Here is a 16,471-nt window from a genome sequence, read left to right as displayed (position 1 = left end):
AGTTTGCCAGCCTGAGCTGTGACTTGGATTGACACACACGGTATGTGGGTCTGTGTTTGTCTTCTTGTCCTCCACCCGGCAGTGTTAAAGGTAGGCCAAGAGTCCTCAGAAACCCTTCCAATCCTGAGATCTGTAGGGGTCTGGGTGACATTCCTGGCACCCTGTCCCCTCCAAATTCAGCTGATTTCCTCTCTGTTTTCTCTCCCCAGGAAAGCTGCTGCCCGGGAAACGCAACCTGGGCGCCCCGCTAGGGCAACGGCTCCTGCCCTGAGGGCCGGGATCATGAAAGGCCTCGGTGACAGCCGCCCTCGCCACCTCTCCGACAGCCTGGACCCACCGCACGAGCCCCTGTTCGCAGGGCCTGACCGCAACCCCTACCTGTTGTCGCCCACGGAGGCCTTTGCCCGCGAGGCTCGCTTTCCTGGCCAGAACACTCTGCCTGGGGATGGTCTCTTCCCCCTCAACAACCAACTGCCACCTCCAAGCAGCACCTTCCCCCGCATCCACTATAACTCCCACTTCGAGGTGCCAGAGGAGAGCCCCTTCCCCAGCCATGCCCAGGCCACCAAGATCAACCGGCTGCCTGCCAACCTCCTGGACCAGTTTGAGAAGCAACTGCCCATCCACCGCGATGGCTTTAGCACGCTCCAGTTCCCCCGTGGTGAGGCCAAGGCCCGTGGTGAGAGTCCTGGCCGCATCCGCCACCTGGTCCACTCGGTCCAGCGGCTCTTCTTCACCAAGGCGCCCTCCCTGGAGGGCACAGCAGGCAAGGTCGGTGGCAATGGCAGCAAGAAAGGTGGCCTGGAGGACGGCAAGGGCCGGAGGGCCAAGAGCAAGGAACGGGCCAAGGCTGGGGAACCCAAAAGGCGTAGCCGCTCCAACATCTCGGGCTGGTGGAGCTCTGATGACAACTTGGACGGCGAGGGTGGCGCCTTCCGCAGCAGTGGCCCAGCCTCCGGGCTGATGACGCTCGGTCGACAGGCAGAACGCAGCCAGCCACGTTACTTCATGCACGCCTACAACACCATCAGCGGGCACATGCTCAAAGCAGCCAAAAACAACACCGCTGAGCTGACTGCCCCACCACCCCCTCCCGCACCTCCAGCTGCCTGCCCCAGCCTTGGGGTGGGCACTGACACCAACTATGTCAAGCGGGGCTCCTGGTCCACTCTGACCCTCAGCCACGCCCACGAAGTCTGCCAGAAGACCTCAGCCACCTTGGATAAGAGCCTGCTAAAGTCCAAATCCTGCCACCAGGGTCTAGCATACCATTACCTGCAGGTGGGTCCCTCCCGTGGTTAGGGGTAGAGTAAGGAATGTTGGGGAGGGCCCCTGTTCTGAGACTTAGCTGGACCACAGATTTACTTGGAAAGTTGCTTCATTCTGGGCTCCTGTGAGTAAACGCCTGTGAAATGGGTGTCTGGTGGTACCTGCTAATAAGGGGATTTCTTCCACTGGTCATGCTTTCGGCAGCCACTGATTAGGTTTCTTCGGAGCCCAACCCAGAGTAGGAACTAAAAATGTGTATCTGCCCTCTAGAGGACAAATCTGGAAGCCCTGCCCTCCACCATCCTCAGAGGACCAATTGCATGGTGTTCTACATGCCAGCCTCCTGCCTGCTAGCCCCACCAGACCAGGGGCTCCTTGAAGACGGGGACCACATTAGAAGCAGCTGTGTGCCCCGAAGGCCCAGGACAGGGTTGGCAGAGAGAGAGAGTGCTCAGGAAATGTGAGAAGAGAGAGGGCTAGAAGAACAGATGGACATTTTAAGAGAACAAAGCTAGAAATAAATAAGACAGAGTCCTGATTATCAAGATACTGGGAGAGAAAGATGCATGAACAGATAGATAGTTACATTAGTGTGAGTAGAGTGTGATGGAGATCAGCATGGAGGGCTGTAGGAGGCCCTAACCCAGCTTGGGGGACTAACTTTCTCCTCCCAAGTGTTAATGTTTATTGAGGAACTTAATATGCACTTTGCAAAGCCACACTCCCGGAAAGCAGCAGAAGGCTCAGCGACATCTCTGTTGCTATGCATTTCCCTGGGGCCCTCGAGAGCAAAGCCAGGGGCTAAGAGCTGAGTGCGGCTCCTGGGGCAGAACCCAAGCTGTGGGTGGAAGTTACAGGAAGCAGATTTCAGTACCCACCAAGATGGAAGGGGCTGCTTCTGTAGGTAGTGAGCCCTTCATCCCAGGGGGTGTGCCAGCACAGGCCTGGCCAGCCTTTGGGAACACATTAGATGCATTTTGAACCAGATGAACATCAAAGGCTGCAAAGCCCCAAGCTCTTGTCATGCTATATAAAAATGCCAAAGATGGTGAAACTATGGGGGAAAAGCTATTTTTTTCCAATAGAAGGAAAATGGAAATCTAGGCAGTATTTTATATATTTAAGGCTTTTGTGGCTCTCAATCCAGTTCCTTAGTTTAGAAACATCAGAGAGGGTGTTGTATGACCTGGCTCCCTCTCAGAATGCTGTGGTTTGGTCTGATCATGTGAAAAATGCTTCAGAAACACATGAAAGGGAGTCTCTGTGGGCCCTGGGGTTTGTGCTTTCTGCTTGGGTCATGGGAGGTGGGGGGTGGGTGCTGGGGTAGCAACAGGTTTTAAGCAGGAATATGAAACGGCACCTTCCCAAGGGGCAGGTGGAGCCAGGGAAAATGGACTAGCAAATGGTTTGGGAGGTAGAATGTGTGGGCCCTAGTGACCAGCTGGGCATTTAGCTGGGGGTGTGGGTAAGGGGATTCTGGGGTGGGAGTCCCAGACTGGGACCATCCCTCAGCTGAGAACTGGTCACTGGCAATATGGGCATCTAGAAGGACGTGGCATCTGTGTGCATTTTGCATGTGGTGAAGAATGGCGATGCTGTGTCCACTGAGAAATGTGTGTCACCCGGGCCTCGGTGATGAAGGGTGTTGAACCTAGCGGGGGTGTGCACTCTGGATGTGTCGAGGCAAAGACGCGGTGAGATGGGGACAGGCTGCAGTGTTTCCACATTGCGGTGATGGCTGCTGTGTTCGGTGGGGGGTGGTGCGAGTATGTTCTGGGTTCACGTTGTGTACTTGTCCAGGGGCGCGCGGTAATGAGTGGCTGCTGTGGGCGTGTCCTTGGTGAGATGGGGGCGGGGAATGTACGTTTGCTCTCTGAGATGTGTGCACCTGGCAAGATGTGTTCACTCTGTGCTTGGGCTGAGAGACCTAGTAAGTGCTAAGATGTGTGGGATCTTTCATCATGGGGTGAATGTCCACTGTGTATACCTGTCAGATGGCAAAACAGCCCTTTTTCCAGGTCACCACCTGGCTGCCAGCCCCTTCCCACCGGCCTCTGCACCCCTGTGCCTGGGCTTACCCACTAGTAAGGGATACAGGATGTCCGTTGGCTCCAAGGACCCTGCCCCTTTACTACTGTGCTGGAGTCCTCTGACCAGTCCTCCCTATCCCTATCCCCATCCTAGGACAGGATCTTGGTGCCAGGTCTGAGGGCCTCAGTCTGGTCTGATGTTCTCATCTGTGTAGTGGGATCATAAGCCGTCCTCTAAGATAGCAGGGTGACGTGATGGGAACACAGTGGGTGCTCAGAAAAGGAACTGCAGTGGGCAGCAACTGTGATCTTACAGCCTGAGCGGTTTTGCTGGGGCACAGCCAGCCTGGGATCCGTGCAGAAATCTGAGGTCTTAAGAGAGGCGAGGATTTGCTTGAGGCCACGCAGTGAAGCTGTGGCCGAGCCGGCTCTGGAACTCAAGTATCCTTCCCAGCCCCCGGTTCTGCCCTGCTGCTGGGTGGCTTCAACAGCAGTACCCATCACAGAAGGCTGAAACTGTTCGAGGCGGAGAGCGGGGGCGCTTCAGGGTCTCGAGTACCGCTCTGCGATGTGCGCTGCCCCCGATCCCACCCTACCCTCGCTGAGGTCTGTCCGCCCATCCTCAGGTGCCCGGCGGCGGCGGCGAGTGGAGCACCGCGCTGCTGTCCCCGCGCGAGGCGGACGCCGCCGCCGAGGGCCCCATCCCGTGCAGGCGCATGCGCAGCGGCAGCTACATCAAGGCCATGGGCGACGAGGACAGCGACGAGTCCGGCGGCAGCCCCAAGCCCTCACCCAAGACGGCAGCACGGCGCCAGAGCTACCTAAGGGCCACGCAGCAGTCGCTGGGAGAGCAGAGCAACCCCCGCAGGTGAGCGCGCAGCCCCGCTACCTGGAGCCCCGCCCACAGGCTAGCCCGGCCCCCCCCGGAGCTCCGCCCCCCGGGATTGCGGCTCGGGAGTCGGAGTCAGGTCCTGGGAGGTCTCCCAAGTTCCGCCTGCTAGGAGCCCCGCCCACAGGCTAACCTGCCGGGTTGGAGGCCTCCCCGCCCTCCGCACGTGAGCTCTACGGGAAGCGCCTCCTCCGCTCTCCCAGGCTCCGCTCACTGGCCGGGCTAGTCCCTAGGTGAGCTCCTCACAGGTATGTCCCACCTCTGGGAACCTCGCTTTCCTGCTCTGTGGCCCCCTAGGAAAGCCCCGCCCCATAGGTGAATCCTGCCTCCCAGCCTCAGATCCCGGTGAACTCGGGCTCCCAGTGATCTAGGCTCCCTAGGTAAACCCGGCCTTAGCTTAGCCTTCTCCCTGAGATCCTTGTCCTTAGGTTGGCCCTTCGTTTGACGAGTTGACTCTGGAGAGCCCCGCCATTTGGTGAACCATCCCATAAGCCCCCCACAGTTAAACCCTGACCAGCAGTGAGGCTCGTCCTTTGGCAAACAATAAGGAGAGTCTCTCTAGAGTGACTGGCCGTGTCCCCAGGAGGCACATCACCAGGTGAGTTCCATTCCCACAGGGGAACTGGGCCGGGGAACCCTCTTCTTCCAGTTAGGAGAACCTTGCCCCTAGTGATCCCACCACCTGTACCAACAAGGTACTTACTGCGGGGGGAAGGCCAGAGCCCCCTCTGCCCTTGCCCCTGTAACTGATCCCTGTGGTGAGCTCCGAGACTGGGGAGGAGAGTGTATCCAGAAGTCAAAAGCAGGTGAACAGCCTTCACCTGTTCCCTCACCCTGCCTGGAATTCCACCGTCAAGCCCTTTCCCGTTCCTTTAAGACGTAAAAGAGTTAATGAAATTATGAACAGATGAGATGCATGCACGCGGAGAGCAACAATTAAAATGTTAGAGAAAGGTGAGGCTTTCACATGCAGAAGTCACCGTGGGGATCAGAACAGAAAAGAATGGGAGGAGGAAAAAAACGTTACAGAAAGCCCATCATCAAGTACAAAACAAGTAAAACTTAGTAGGAGGGGTTCAAAGTTTTTTGAGGAAAAGAAACAAAAGTAAGTCAGAAACAAAAAGAAGAGTTAAGGAAACAAGCTTAGTCCTAGTTCCTAAACTACGGGGGGGGGGGGGGGCGCAAGAGTCTAGGCTTCTAGGAGGAGGGGGTCTGGGAGGACCTTGACAGAACAAAGAGAGCAGGTAAGGTGACAGCACTGAGGCAGGGAGAGGCAAGGAGGAGCAGGGAGGGGCAGCGTACTCAGAGAAGCCCGGAGTTTCCTTGTGACAGGGAATTGCTTAAGGGATGCACAGGTGGACAGAAGGCAGGGAATGGCCTCCAGGTGGGAATTCAGGACGGGTCTTCCCCTCTCTGAGCCTCAGTTCCCCATCTTTAAGTGCGGGGGCTAAGGTGGATGATCTTTAAGACCCCTTCTAGTCCTGGAAGCACTTCCATGAATGACCAGTGTGCACTGAGGTGGGAGAGAAGCACAGGACCCAGGCCCAGACCTTGAATGAGAGGGAATAAATAATAATAGTAGCTATAGTAATGGGTGCCATCTGTTAGCACTTGCCGCACTCTGGGCTCTGTGCCTGGCCCAGTGCACTTCAGTGTGATTCCAAATCCTCATCACGGCCCCAAGCAGGCAGGCCACTTTGTAGGTGAGGAAACTGAGACATAGGCAAGGGGGTCGTGACTTGCCCAAGGTCACCCACTGAGGAAACTCCATTCCAATCCAAGCCCATCTATGTCAAGGCCTGAGCTGTTGGGTGCTTGGATTTTAACCCCAGAGCAGTGGGGTTAAAACCCACTGCACCACCTCCTGGGAGCCCCGCCCACAGGCTAACCTGCCCCATTGGAGACCTCCCTGCTCCCCCCGCAGGTGGGCCCTCCTGGAAAGTCTCCACTTTCACCGGCTCCGCTCACTGGCCAGGCTAGTGAGGGAGAAACCCAGGGTCAAGGAGGTGTGAGAAAAATTGAAGAGCAGGAGCCGTGAGAAGTGGTGCCTTTGGGGCCCTGGTGGAAGTTACCTGGATATTGTGTTGAAACTGATGTACTTTGGGCAGCTCCAGCCTGAGATCAAGGCTGTGAGCCTTGACCTCCCTTCCCTGTCCAGCCATTGGAATTGCCCCAGACCTGTCGGGGGAGGGGGCTGTAGAATCTGTCTGGCTTCGGAAGCAAGGGTTGAAATGGTTAAAAGTGAGCTTGTGCTGCCACCTCGTGGCTACAGTAGAGATGACAGGTGAGAAAGACCGGCATCCTCCAGAATCAAGTGCTGGGAGCTCTCCCATTGCTCAGTGCCCCTGACCCACCCCTCCACCCCATCTTCACCCCTCCCAACACTACACAGGCTGGCAGTGACTTCCATTTTTCCCTCTGCACTCGATGACCTTGGCCAGTCTTTCCTGGTCTGAGCCTGTTTCTCAGGCTGAACAATGGGTGGGCTGAGCCCTGTCTGCTCCCCACCTTCCCCAGGAGTCTGGACCGCCTGGATTCCGTGGACATGCTGCTGCCCTCCAAGTGTCCCAGCTGGGAGGAGGACTACAACCCCGTCAGCGACAGCCTCAACGACTCCAGCTGCATCAGCCAGGTGAGGGTGGCGGCTAGCCAGGACAGTGAGCTTGGGAGAGCCCAACTCCCACCCAGGGGGACAGACATCCAGGCCCAGCCCCTGGCGAGTGGTCCCCAGATGTCTTCACTGTGCTTCTGTTTGGTCTTTGTTCCCATAGTTGCCTGTGTACATATGTCTGTCCCACTGACTGTCCTGTGGCTGGAGAGTGGTCAGGGAGCCTGGCATGCCGTGGCCTGAGCTGAGGGCCCTGAGGGAGGGGCCACACCACTGCTATAGACCCAGGAGCCCTGAAGATAGAGAACTGGAGACCTGAGCTTGAGTCTCAGTCTTGTCACTGAGAGTATGAACTCAGGACAAGTCACTCCCTCCCTGAGCCTCAGTTTCCTGATTTACACAGAAGGGTGGTAATTCCTATTTCAGAGTGTTATGAGGAATTGAGATAGGAACGTAGTGTTCTCAGCAAAGGGTAGCTAACTTTATGGTTCTTATTGCTGTGTTGCTGTATGACCTTGGGAAAGTTGCTTCTCCACTCTGGACCTCCATGTCCCGCAGGCTCAGTGGAAAGTTGGACTTCCAAGGTTTAGGCACCCCTGCCACTAACATCGATTAGTATGCTGTGCTGAACTTTTCTTTCTCTTAACTCCCAGGTCCTTGAACGCTCACAGCCCTGTCCAGGGATGGGTGTGCTTATTATTTGTATCCCCATTTCACGGATGAGGAAACTGAGGTTCAGCTGGCTGAGATCACACAGCAAGGAGGAGGCAGAGCTGGGCGGAGGTCCAGGGCTGTCAGTCATACAACAGGACTCCAGCCCCCGCCATGTGCCCAGTACTTTGGGGTTGGCAAAGGGAAGACCAGCCAAGTATCAAGGGCTTCCCCTAGGGTGTGGATGGGGAGATGAGGCCCAGAGAGGGCAACATCTGCTAGGAGTAAAAGAGTGGGGCAGGCAAGGCCCCAGGTGCAGCCCCAGCCTCCTTTCTGGGCGGAGACAGGCCCCAGGGCCCACTGTGTGTAGCCCCACTGCCCGGGCTAATACACTGCTTAGAACTGGAAAGCTTTGGGATCCCCTCCCCTCACCACTCCACTGTTCCTCATCTGGCCCTAGCATCCCCCTGGAGTCTCCAGACCCCTCAGCACTGTCATTCCCAGACCAAGGAGACTGACTTCAGACTTGGGGAGGAGTAGAGTACCCCAACCTGGGACTCTGTCCCTGCCACCCTCATGCAGGCCCCACCAAGTCTCCTGGGCTCCAGGCCTGCCACCTGCTTTGTGTTCCCAATGGCCATAGGGAGCTTGTGAAGGATGTGAGGCAGATCACACCGTGTCCCTGCTCCAAACCCTCTGTAGCTCCCGCCTGCCCGCAGTGAAGGCCAGACTCCTTACTCAGCGGCGTGTGGGCCTGCCTCTCTCACATGGGATCTCAAATGCTCTGTCCCCTGTCCTGCTGCAGCCACACTGGCCTCCTCGCACACGTCACACACCTTACTGTTTCTTCTCCCAGGAGCACCCCTCTCTCAAATCTTTGCTCAGCTGGTTTTTCTCTGTGTTTCTGGTCTTGACTCAAGTGTCACCTTAGGGGAACCTGCCCTGTCACTTGTCAAAAGGAGCCCCCAGGACACTGTTCCCTTACCCTACTTAATTTACTTGACAGCACCATTACTGTCTGGAGTTATAGCTGCTTATTTAATTGATGTCTGTCTCACTCTTAAGACTGGGCGCTCCCTGCAGGTGGGGAGCTTGCCGTGTGGTTCCCTGTACTGTCCTGGTCCTCGGCACGTAGCACAGGGCACACGGGAGCCTTCTGAATAGATGGCTTCCCTCCCTGTGTCTCCTATCCTACCGTGTTCTTTTGTTTCTCAGTCTTCTGTCTTTGTATCTGTCTCTCTCTGTTTTTCTTTCCCCTCGTTCACATTTTTCTCTGACTCCCTCTAGTCGGTACCACATCCATGTTTCTCTCTGTCTTTCTCTCACACACCCCATCTTCACCTCTGCCTGGCCCCGGCATCTGGAACACTTTTATTCTTTGACTCTACATAAAGGCCCATGGAATCAGCTAGGCTGGGGACCCCAGCAGGTCTCTGCTACTATCCCCTGCCCAGCCCAGCTCTCTCCTAGGCCAGGGTCCTCTGAGCCCTCAAACCCTCACCTCCAGAAGCTTGAGTGACCTGAGCCACATATGTGGCCCTAGAGTCAGAGATATCCCAGCTCTGACTGGGTCTCCGAGGCCTTGACTCCTGCCAGAAGGAGCCTCCCTCCCACCAGGCCCTGGACTATGTGGGCCCTGACCAAGGAAGAGAAGGCTTTGGGCTCTGGGCCTAATCTGTAGATCTGGGAGTCGGGGGGACTGCCTGCCTGGGTGAGAGGCAGTAGACTGGGCATCCCCCAGGGGCCAGAACAAAAGAAAGATGTAGAAAGAGCAGAGTATAAATCCTCAGTAGCACCCAGCTCCAGAAGGGGTAAGTCTCCCATCTGTGGAGGAAGCTAAGTGAGACCCCCTGGCAGACTAGGCCTCAGCCAGTCTGGGGAGGACGTTAGGCCAGCCAGCCAGCCTCTTGTAGCCAAGTCTGAATACCCTACCCCAGCCCCCAGCCTTGGTCTCCCCATAACCCTCCCCCTCTCTTTCCTGCAGATTTTTGGACAGGCCTCCCTGATCCCCCAGTTGTTTGGCCATGAGCAGCAGGTCAGTATGTTTGCCCTTCTCTCGTACCCCAATTCCAGAGCCCAGGGCTGGGTCTGAGACCTGGCATCTGAGTGGTCCCAGCCCCTGGCCCTGGCAGGAACCAGCAGAGCCCGCGCCAGGGAAGGCACCACCAGTGAGCATGGAGTCGAGGCTCACGCTCTGCCCTGACCTCTTCCTCACTGACCCTTTCACTTCACTTTTCTGTGCCTCAGTTTCCTCTTTTAAAAAATGGGAAAGAATGGGCTGGGTCTCATGGATAGGGCAAGAAACAATCCCAGAGTAAAGGAAAGTGGATCCTGGGAGTCTTCTAGCTAGAGAGAATGTTCTCTTTGGACACATTGACAGCTGGGGGCTGATGGTATTGGCCTCCAGGTCCCAGATCCCAGATCCCCTAATGTTTCTCCTTTAAGGATGTTGGAGTGTTGGCATGAACACAGAGACTTTTCCATTTTACAAAACTTGGTGGGGGTGAAGCTGCTCGTGGTACGCTGTCTGTTTGCCCTACGGGTGCCCCTTCCTGTGCACACACACCCTGCCCAAGAAGAGACCCTCTCCTCCTTCCCAAGCCCCAGCCCCCGAGACCAGAAAGAGAGGCTGAAAGGGGCTCCAAGCTCACCCCCTCATTGTGGCCAGGAGTAGACAAGGAACCTATCCAAGGGGCGGGACAAAGGTTGGCCCCTCCTCTCCTGATTCTAGCTGTGGCAGGCTTACATGCCTCCCACGTTCATGTTATAGTTCTTCTCAAACACATTATTTGGGAGGGTCTTTGGGGAGCCCACAGGGGGTCAGGTGCCCTCTTCCTCCCCTAATGTCCACAGGCTTGTGGTAAGGATGTGATGTATTAACATACAAAATCCCAACGAGTTCCCTGCCCACAGTATGTCCTCAGTGACATGCATACCAACAGCTCTGACCAGCTGGCCTCACCTCTCAGGGCTTGGAAGCATCTTAACCAGTACTTACAAATCCTTGCCCTCACCCCACGGAGCCCTCTCTAAGAATAGGGATAGGTCACCTGGTGCTTAGTCTCCTGACACTGTTCTCAGCATGGGATATGAATGATCTCATTTAATCTCGACAGCAATCTTAGGAAATTTGGTCTACAGTTAGCCCTTATTTTATAGATGGGGAAACTGAGACACAGAGCAGTTAAGTGACATGCCCCTATTCATATTGCAAGGAAGTGATGGACCCAGGTTGAAACTCCGGCAGTCCTGTTCCAGAACTGTGCCATGCCTGCAATCCCAAAGCAAGACCTTATTGCCCTTGGCAATCACAGGGGCTTCTCGGTGTACTTCAGGTCACAGCCAAGGAGGATAAACGCCTGTCTCTTTCAAACCCACTCCAAATGAATGTTGGGTATACCTTATGGCCTACATTTTAATTTATCAGTGTTGTTCGACAGAACTTTCTGTGAAGATGGAGATGTTCTGTCCTACACGCTTTCCCATGAGGTGGCATAAGCAAGTGAAATATAGCTAGTGTGGCTAAGGAACTGAATTTTTTGTTTAATTTTAATTAGTTTAAAACCTAAAGAGCCACACGTGGTTAGTTGCTACCATATTGGACAGCACAGATCTAGACCTTTCCAAATAGATATGCTCCCAACTGGGGGATGATCCATCTAGTCATTTTACCTGATGCAGTGCCAGGCATTTCATTTAAGTAGGAAACCTACCTGACCTCCCAGAGGGTGGTGAGAGCTGGATGCCACACCAGCAGAGCAGGCCCCAGGAACGGCTCCATCTTTCTTCCACATGGTGCTCAGTCAACTTCTGTCCCCGCCCTTCTTGCCCTGGCCTCCCCTCAGTACCTCCAGTCAGTGTCCATCCTTTGCCCGCCAACTTCTCGGCTTATGCTCTGTGGTCTCCAGTTGCCATCATGGTCTAAGACCTGGGTCAAACATACCCTTCCAGAACCCTTAGAGAGTATATGTGTGGCAGGCTGCTGTATGCTCACGCTCTCAGCTGCAGATCTATAGGATCTTGGATGGCCATCTCTAGAGAGACACTTAGAAACCATCTAGATAACGTTGAACTAGGTGTGAGATGACAAGTAGCAGACGTGTCACCATTCTCCATACTGCATACATATCACCATTCTCAATACTGCCCTTGGCAGACATCACTAATCAATCCTCACCACCTCTCAGTTACTATTCTCTATAACACCCTTGGCAGACATCACTAATCAATCCTCACTGCCACTACCCTCATTCCAGTTTTATCTTCTCTTACCAGATTATGACATCAGCTTCATCTCAGGCCTCTGCCTCTGTCCCAGACTCCCTTCCCAACATTCATTCTGTACTCCAGGGCTAGATTAATCCTCCTTAAATTCATATTTGGAGTACTGATTCGGCCACTTCCTCACTGGGTACACCTGGCAAGTATCTTTCCCTCACTGGCCCTCGGTTTCTTTGCTTGTGAAAGTAAAGGAATTGGACCTGAAGCTGGTAAATTTCTAGCAGACCTACTGCCACCTCCCATTCCAACATTCAAGGTAGACATTACTAATAGCTGTAATTCAAGGTAGACATTACTAATTACTGTAGCCTTCTTTGTGGCTGAATTCAGATGTGACCTCAGGATCTATCAGTTGATCAGTTTGGACACTCAAGACCCACTAAGTATCCTTAATCAAATTTGAGGTCCGAAGAAGTGACGGGGCTGTCACTTCTTAAGGGTTCCATCCACCCACCCTATATCGTGAGGGAGATGGGAGGAAAGGGAGGGCTGACTCAAGGCCGCACTGACTCTCCAGCCCTGCTGCTGAGCCAACCACCCAGCACCCCGTCCCTCCAGAATGGGCCCTGCTGGCCCCTGACGCCCACCTTTGCCCGGCTAGGTACGGGAGGCAGATCTGAGCGACCAGTATGAGGCAGCCTGCGAGTCTGCCTGCAGCGAAGCCGAGTCTACAGCCGCCGAGGCACTGGACTTGCCGCTGCCCAGCTATTTTCGCTCCCGCAGCCACAGCTACCTGCGGGCCATCCAGGCGGGCTGCTCGCAGGAGGAGGACAGTGTCTCCCTGCAGTCCCTCTCCCCCCCGCCCAGCACTGGCAGCCTCAGCAACAGTCGCACGCTTCCGAGTGAGTACTGAGATGGGGGAGAGGGGTTGTTTTTGTTTCTCATGAGGGGACCCCAGGGACTGTTCCTGGTGGACCAGATGTGGGGAATGCTGGGGAATGAGCAAAACAGGAGGCCTTGAGACTGAACTTCCCAGTAAAGGACAAACTGGAGCTCAAACGGGGGTCACAGAGGCCAGTGTCATCTCTGGCAGTAGGAGGAGGGGGTCAGAGAGGGCTCGCACTCTGGGATCCCAATCCTGGCCCAGAGCAGCCACCTGCTGGTGGGCGGGGCTCCCTGAAGCCCCACCTCCCCATTTGGATTAGTTCGGGTAGGCAAACCTATGGTGAGGTTTAGAACCCACAGGAAAGAGGATGGTGTCTGCACTGAGCCTTCTCAGCCAGCTGGGTTTGCGGGTGTCTCTCTTATCCACAGAGACCACCTGTCCTTTCTGATACTTGTTGTAAGTTCTCTGGTGACAGTCTATGCATGATCAGAGCAAAAGGGAACCCTGCATCACAGACTAAACCATGAAAACCCAGACCAGGGAAAATCATAGATCATTTCTGGTTTAGTAGAGAGAGTTTCGATCTTATCCTGGCTAGCTGGTTTTCCTTTAGGAGTCTTGTTTCCTCATCTGTACACCGAGGCAGAAGCCAGGCCCCAGAGAGTTCTTGGGAAGACGAGATAAGGGAGTGTTTAGGCAGGGCCTTGCGCATGGTGGGAGCTATGATCGTTGGTGTTCAGATATGACTCTGACTTTCCTGCAGTCAGAAGCAGTTGGGGTCGGATTGTTGTAGGAAAAGAGACATGTTTCAAGTGTTCAGCTTGTGTTTGATGTAAATAAATGAATTTAAAGCCTATGCATGTTTTGTATGCAGGAAATTAGCTTATCGAATGAATGTATTTGTCTTTACGGGGGGCAGTGCAAGAAACGACTTGTTTCCCCATTGCCTTTCCAATCTCGGGTGAGATCTGGGCAGATCCCTGAGCTTTTCCAGTCACTTTTAGACCATAAGGAATAGTCTCATTTTTAGGTATTAGGAGTCAGGTCGGGCCTCACTGCGAAGCTTCAATGCTACCAACCTCAGATCTCATGTTTCTGCAGGTAGAGCCATGAAGCCCACAAGAGGGAGCTGGGTGTGGTAGGCATTGTTGACTCTGTTGCTTGTTCACTAGGGGCCGTTTCTGGTCCCTCCAGATGGCAGGGGAAGGTAGCCAGCACAGGTGTTTTTGGGTGTTGGGACTTTCAGGATGACCGATGCCACACACTGGCTCTTTGCTAAGCGGTACCTTCGGAGGGCCTCACGGTGCCTCCTTCCCTGGCACGGGCAGTCCCCCTCCAGCCCACTGCTTCTTATTCCCCCTCCGCATCTCGCTCTGCTGGACCCCCTCCTCCCAACTCAGCTTCTCTTTTCAGTCCTGCCAGGCAGGCATCTTGGGCAAAATTCTCTGATGACCACTCCGGCCCCATTTTCTCCCTTGACTCCCATTCTACCTGTGTGACAATGAGGCCCTTGTCCTGGGGAGCTCTGAAAGTCTGGGCTTCACTACAGCCCTTCTTCTAGACCTGCTGTCATAGGTAACCCTGCCAGGCTCTACTTCAGAGGTCTACCAGATGCCGAGGCCCACTTCTAGGGCCTCCAAATCCAGGGGATCCCTGCCAGGCTCTCCCAGGCATCCTGCTGTATTCCCCTAGGAGCCTCAGGGAAAGGGCCAGATTCTCCCATCATCAGGCCCATTCTCTAAGCTTGAAGTAGGCCTGGGGGGACATACAGCACACCAGCAATTTTCTTCAGATAGACACTCATTCTCTAATCTTCCCCCAACCCAATCACTCATGAATAGACTAAGGATGGGTCCATGTCCCAGAACTGCTTGGGTCCCTGTATCGATCAGCTGTTGCCACAATAGCGCTGCATAACAAAGAACCACAAAATTAGTGTAGTACAACGATGAACACTTATTTCTTGCTTTGTGGGTCAGAGGGAACAGTTCTGTCCCACAACTCTCTCATCCTCCTCCTGAAACCAAAGGTCCTCCTGGGATCAGTGACCCATTCAGGCCATGTTCTTCTTGGCAGAAGCACAAGAGAGCAAGCCTAGGGACGCAAGCACATTTCAAGGCCCCTCTGAATATACTATCTGCTAAAATTCCATGGGGGAAAGGAAGTCATATGACTGAGCTCAAAGACGGGGATGGAGAGGTACCCTCCTACCTTTGTGTAAGAAACTATTTCTATGGCAATGGTGTGGATACAGGGAAGGGTGAAAAATGAGGGTTGATAATTGAATCTGTAGTCCACTCTCTTGGCCATATTTATTCACGTTCCTCTCACATAGAAAATACACCATTTATCCGGTACACCTGGGTGGCTCAGCTGGTTAAGCATCTGACTCTTGGTTTCAGCTCAGGTCATGATCTCAGGGTCGTAAGATCGAGCCCTGAGTGGGGCTCTGCTCTCAGTGCAGAGTCTGCTTGAGCTTCTCTCCCTCCCATTCTGCCTCTACCCGCATGAGCACACACACACTCTGTCTCCCTCTTGTTCTCGAAGAAATATTTTTTTATCCTCAAGAACCCCAAAGTCTCATCCAATCATAACAGCGGGATCTCATGATTTATGTTAGGTCTGGCTTCGGCTCCTCTTGATGGAGTAACCTAAAATCTAAGAAGAAAGAGAGAGAGGGGCACCTGGGTGGCTCAGTTGGTTAAACGTCTGCCTTCAGCTCAGGTCATGATTCCAGGGTCCTGGGATCGAGCCCTGCATTGGGTTCCTTGCTCAGCAGGGAGCCTGCTTCTCATTCTGCCTGCCACTCCCCCTGCTTGTGCTCTCTCTCTCTTTGACAAATAAATAAATAAAATTTAAAAAGAAAAAGAGACCCCAACCAACCACACCCACTCCGAACTGTCCTGTTTGGGTGATCCAGCAGCTGGCTTTAAATAGAGGGCTGTGGGCCTCCAATTATTCTCAGTTTGGGGGCTTTAGATCAAACAAGACACTCAAAAAGCGTCATGTAGCAACACCTCCAATCAACTCAGACATGTGGGTACAAGTGCACCTGCTTCCAGACATACATGAACTTGTAGACCCTTAGATCTCTATATGATACGAAAAGTTACAAAAACACATACATGCACATGGATATTTCCCACAGGTGCACATACACATGTAATGTCTACATATACCTACATACACTCACACACACGTGTATCTCTTTCAAGACTCGTGCCCGCTCCATACCTGTGAGGAAATCATGCCCCTAGTAGATTAGAGCCACTGAAAAAATTCACCCTGACATTTACCAGGTCAGCCCTCCCTCAGGTCTCCCAGTGACCACTACATACTTGCTCATCTCTCCTCTACCCTCCGATCCCGTCATGCTCAGCAGGTAAACCCACCCGCCTCACAGGGAAAACCAAAGCCACCAGATTTTCCCATCTGCCCAGAACTGCAGCTGGTCCATACGGTACGCTTGTGCTGGTTTAGGAAAGGGCACTCCCCCCAAGACACTTAATTGCCATCTGTTGGAAAATTGTCATGATGTATAATTTTTATTAGAAGAAGGTCTTTTTCTGCCATCTGCCACAGATTTGTCATGAGTATATAATTTAATTATGTCTGCCCTATATGTGGCATCCTTCAGTGGAAAACTTGCACAACCATCCATGGCAGTTCTGTGCATAACCACCTCCCTCTACATAGACCCACGCCAACACGCAGGCCCACCCTGTTTCAGCCACTGTTGCCCCACAGAGGTCACCCCTACTCAGAAGTGGTCTCCTCTCCTCAGCATTGTCTGCAGGAAGGGAGAAGTCCAGACCCCAGGTGTACACACACACACACACACACACACACACACACACCCCTAGGGCTGTACTGAGCCCCCAGGTTGTTTCATACCCCCCAGGTATGAAACAGGGGTA

At 53.9% G+C, this 16,471-nt stretch overlaps 1 protein-coding gene across 2 annotated transcripts in view; it reads left to right on the top strand.

The window, feature by feature from the left end:
• The first annotated feature begins 214 nt into the window (after nt 1-214).
• The window catches only part of DLGAP4 (DLG associated protein 4), an 85,350-nt gene continuing 69,093 nt past the window's right edge, over nt 215-16,471 (top strand). For both annotated transcript variants that reach the window (XM_044263088.1, XM_044263089.1), the window contains exons 1-5: nt 215-1,281; nt 3,926-4,167; nt 6,706-6,820; nt 9,432-9,482; nt 12,330-12,570. In XM_044263088.1, coding sequence (XP_044119023.1) covers nt 283-1,281; nt 3,926-4,167; nt 6,706-6,820; nt 9,432-9,482; nt 12,330-12,570 — 1,648 coding nt within the window. In that variant the 5' untranslated portion in view covers nt 215-282. The remainder of the gene's footprint in view (nt 1,282-3,925; nt 4,168-6,705; nt 6,821-9,431; nt 9,483-12,329; nt 12,571-16,471) is intronic.

Source organism: Neovison vison, chromosome 8 (assembly GCF_020171115.1).
Source record: "Neovison vison isolate M4711 chromosome 8, ASM_NN_V1, whole genome shotgun sequence".
Classification (NCBI taxonomy): Eukaryota; Metazoa; Chordata; class Mammalia; order Carnivora; family Mustelidae; genus Neogale; species Neogale vison.
This window is presented reverse-complemented; position numbering and strand designations above follow the sequence as displayed.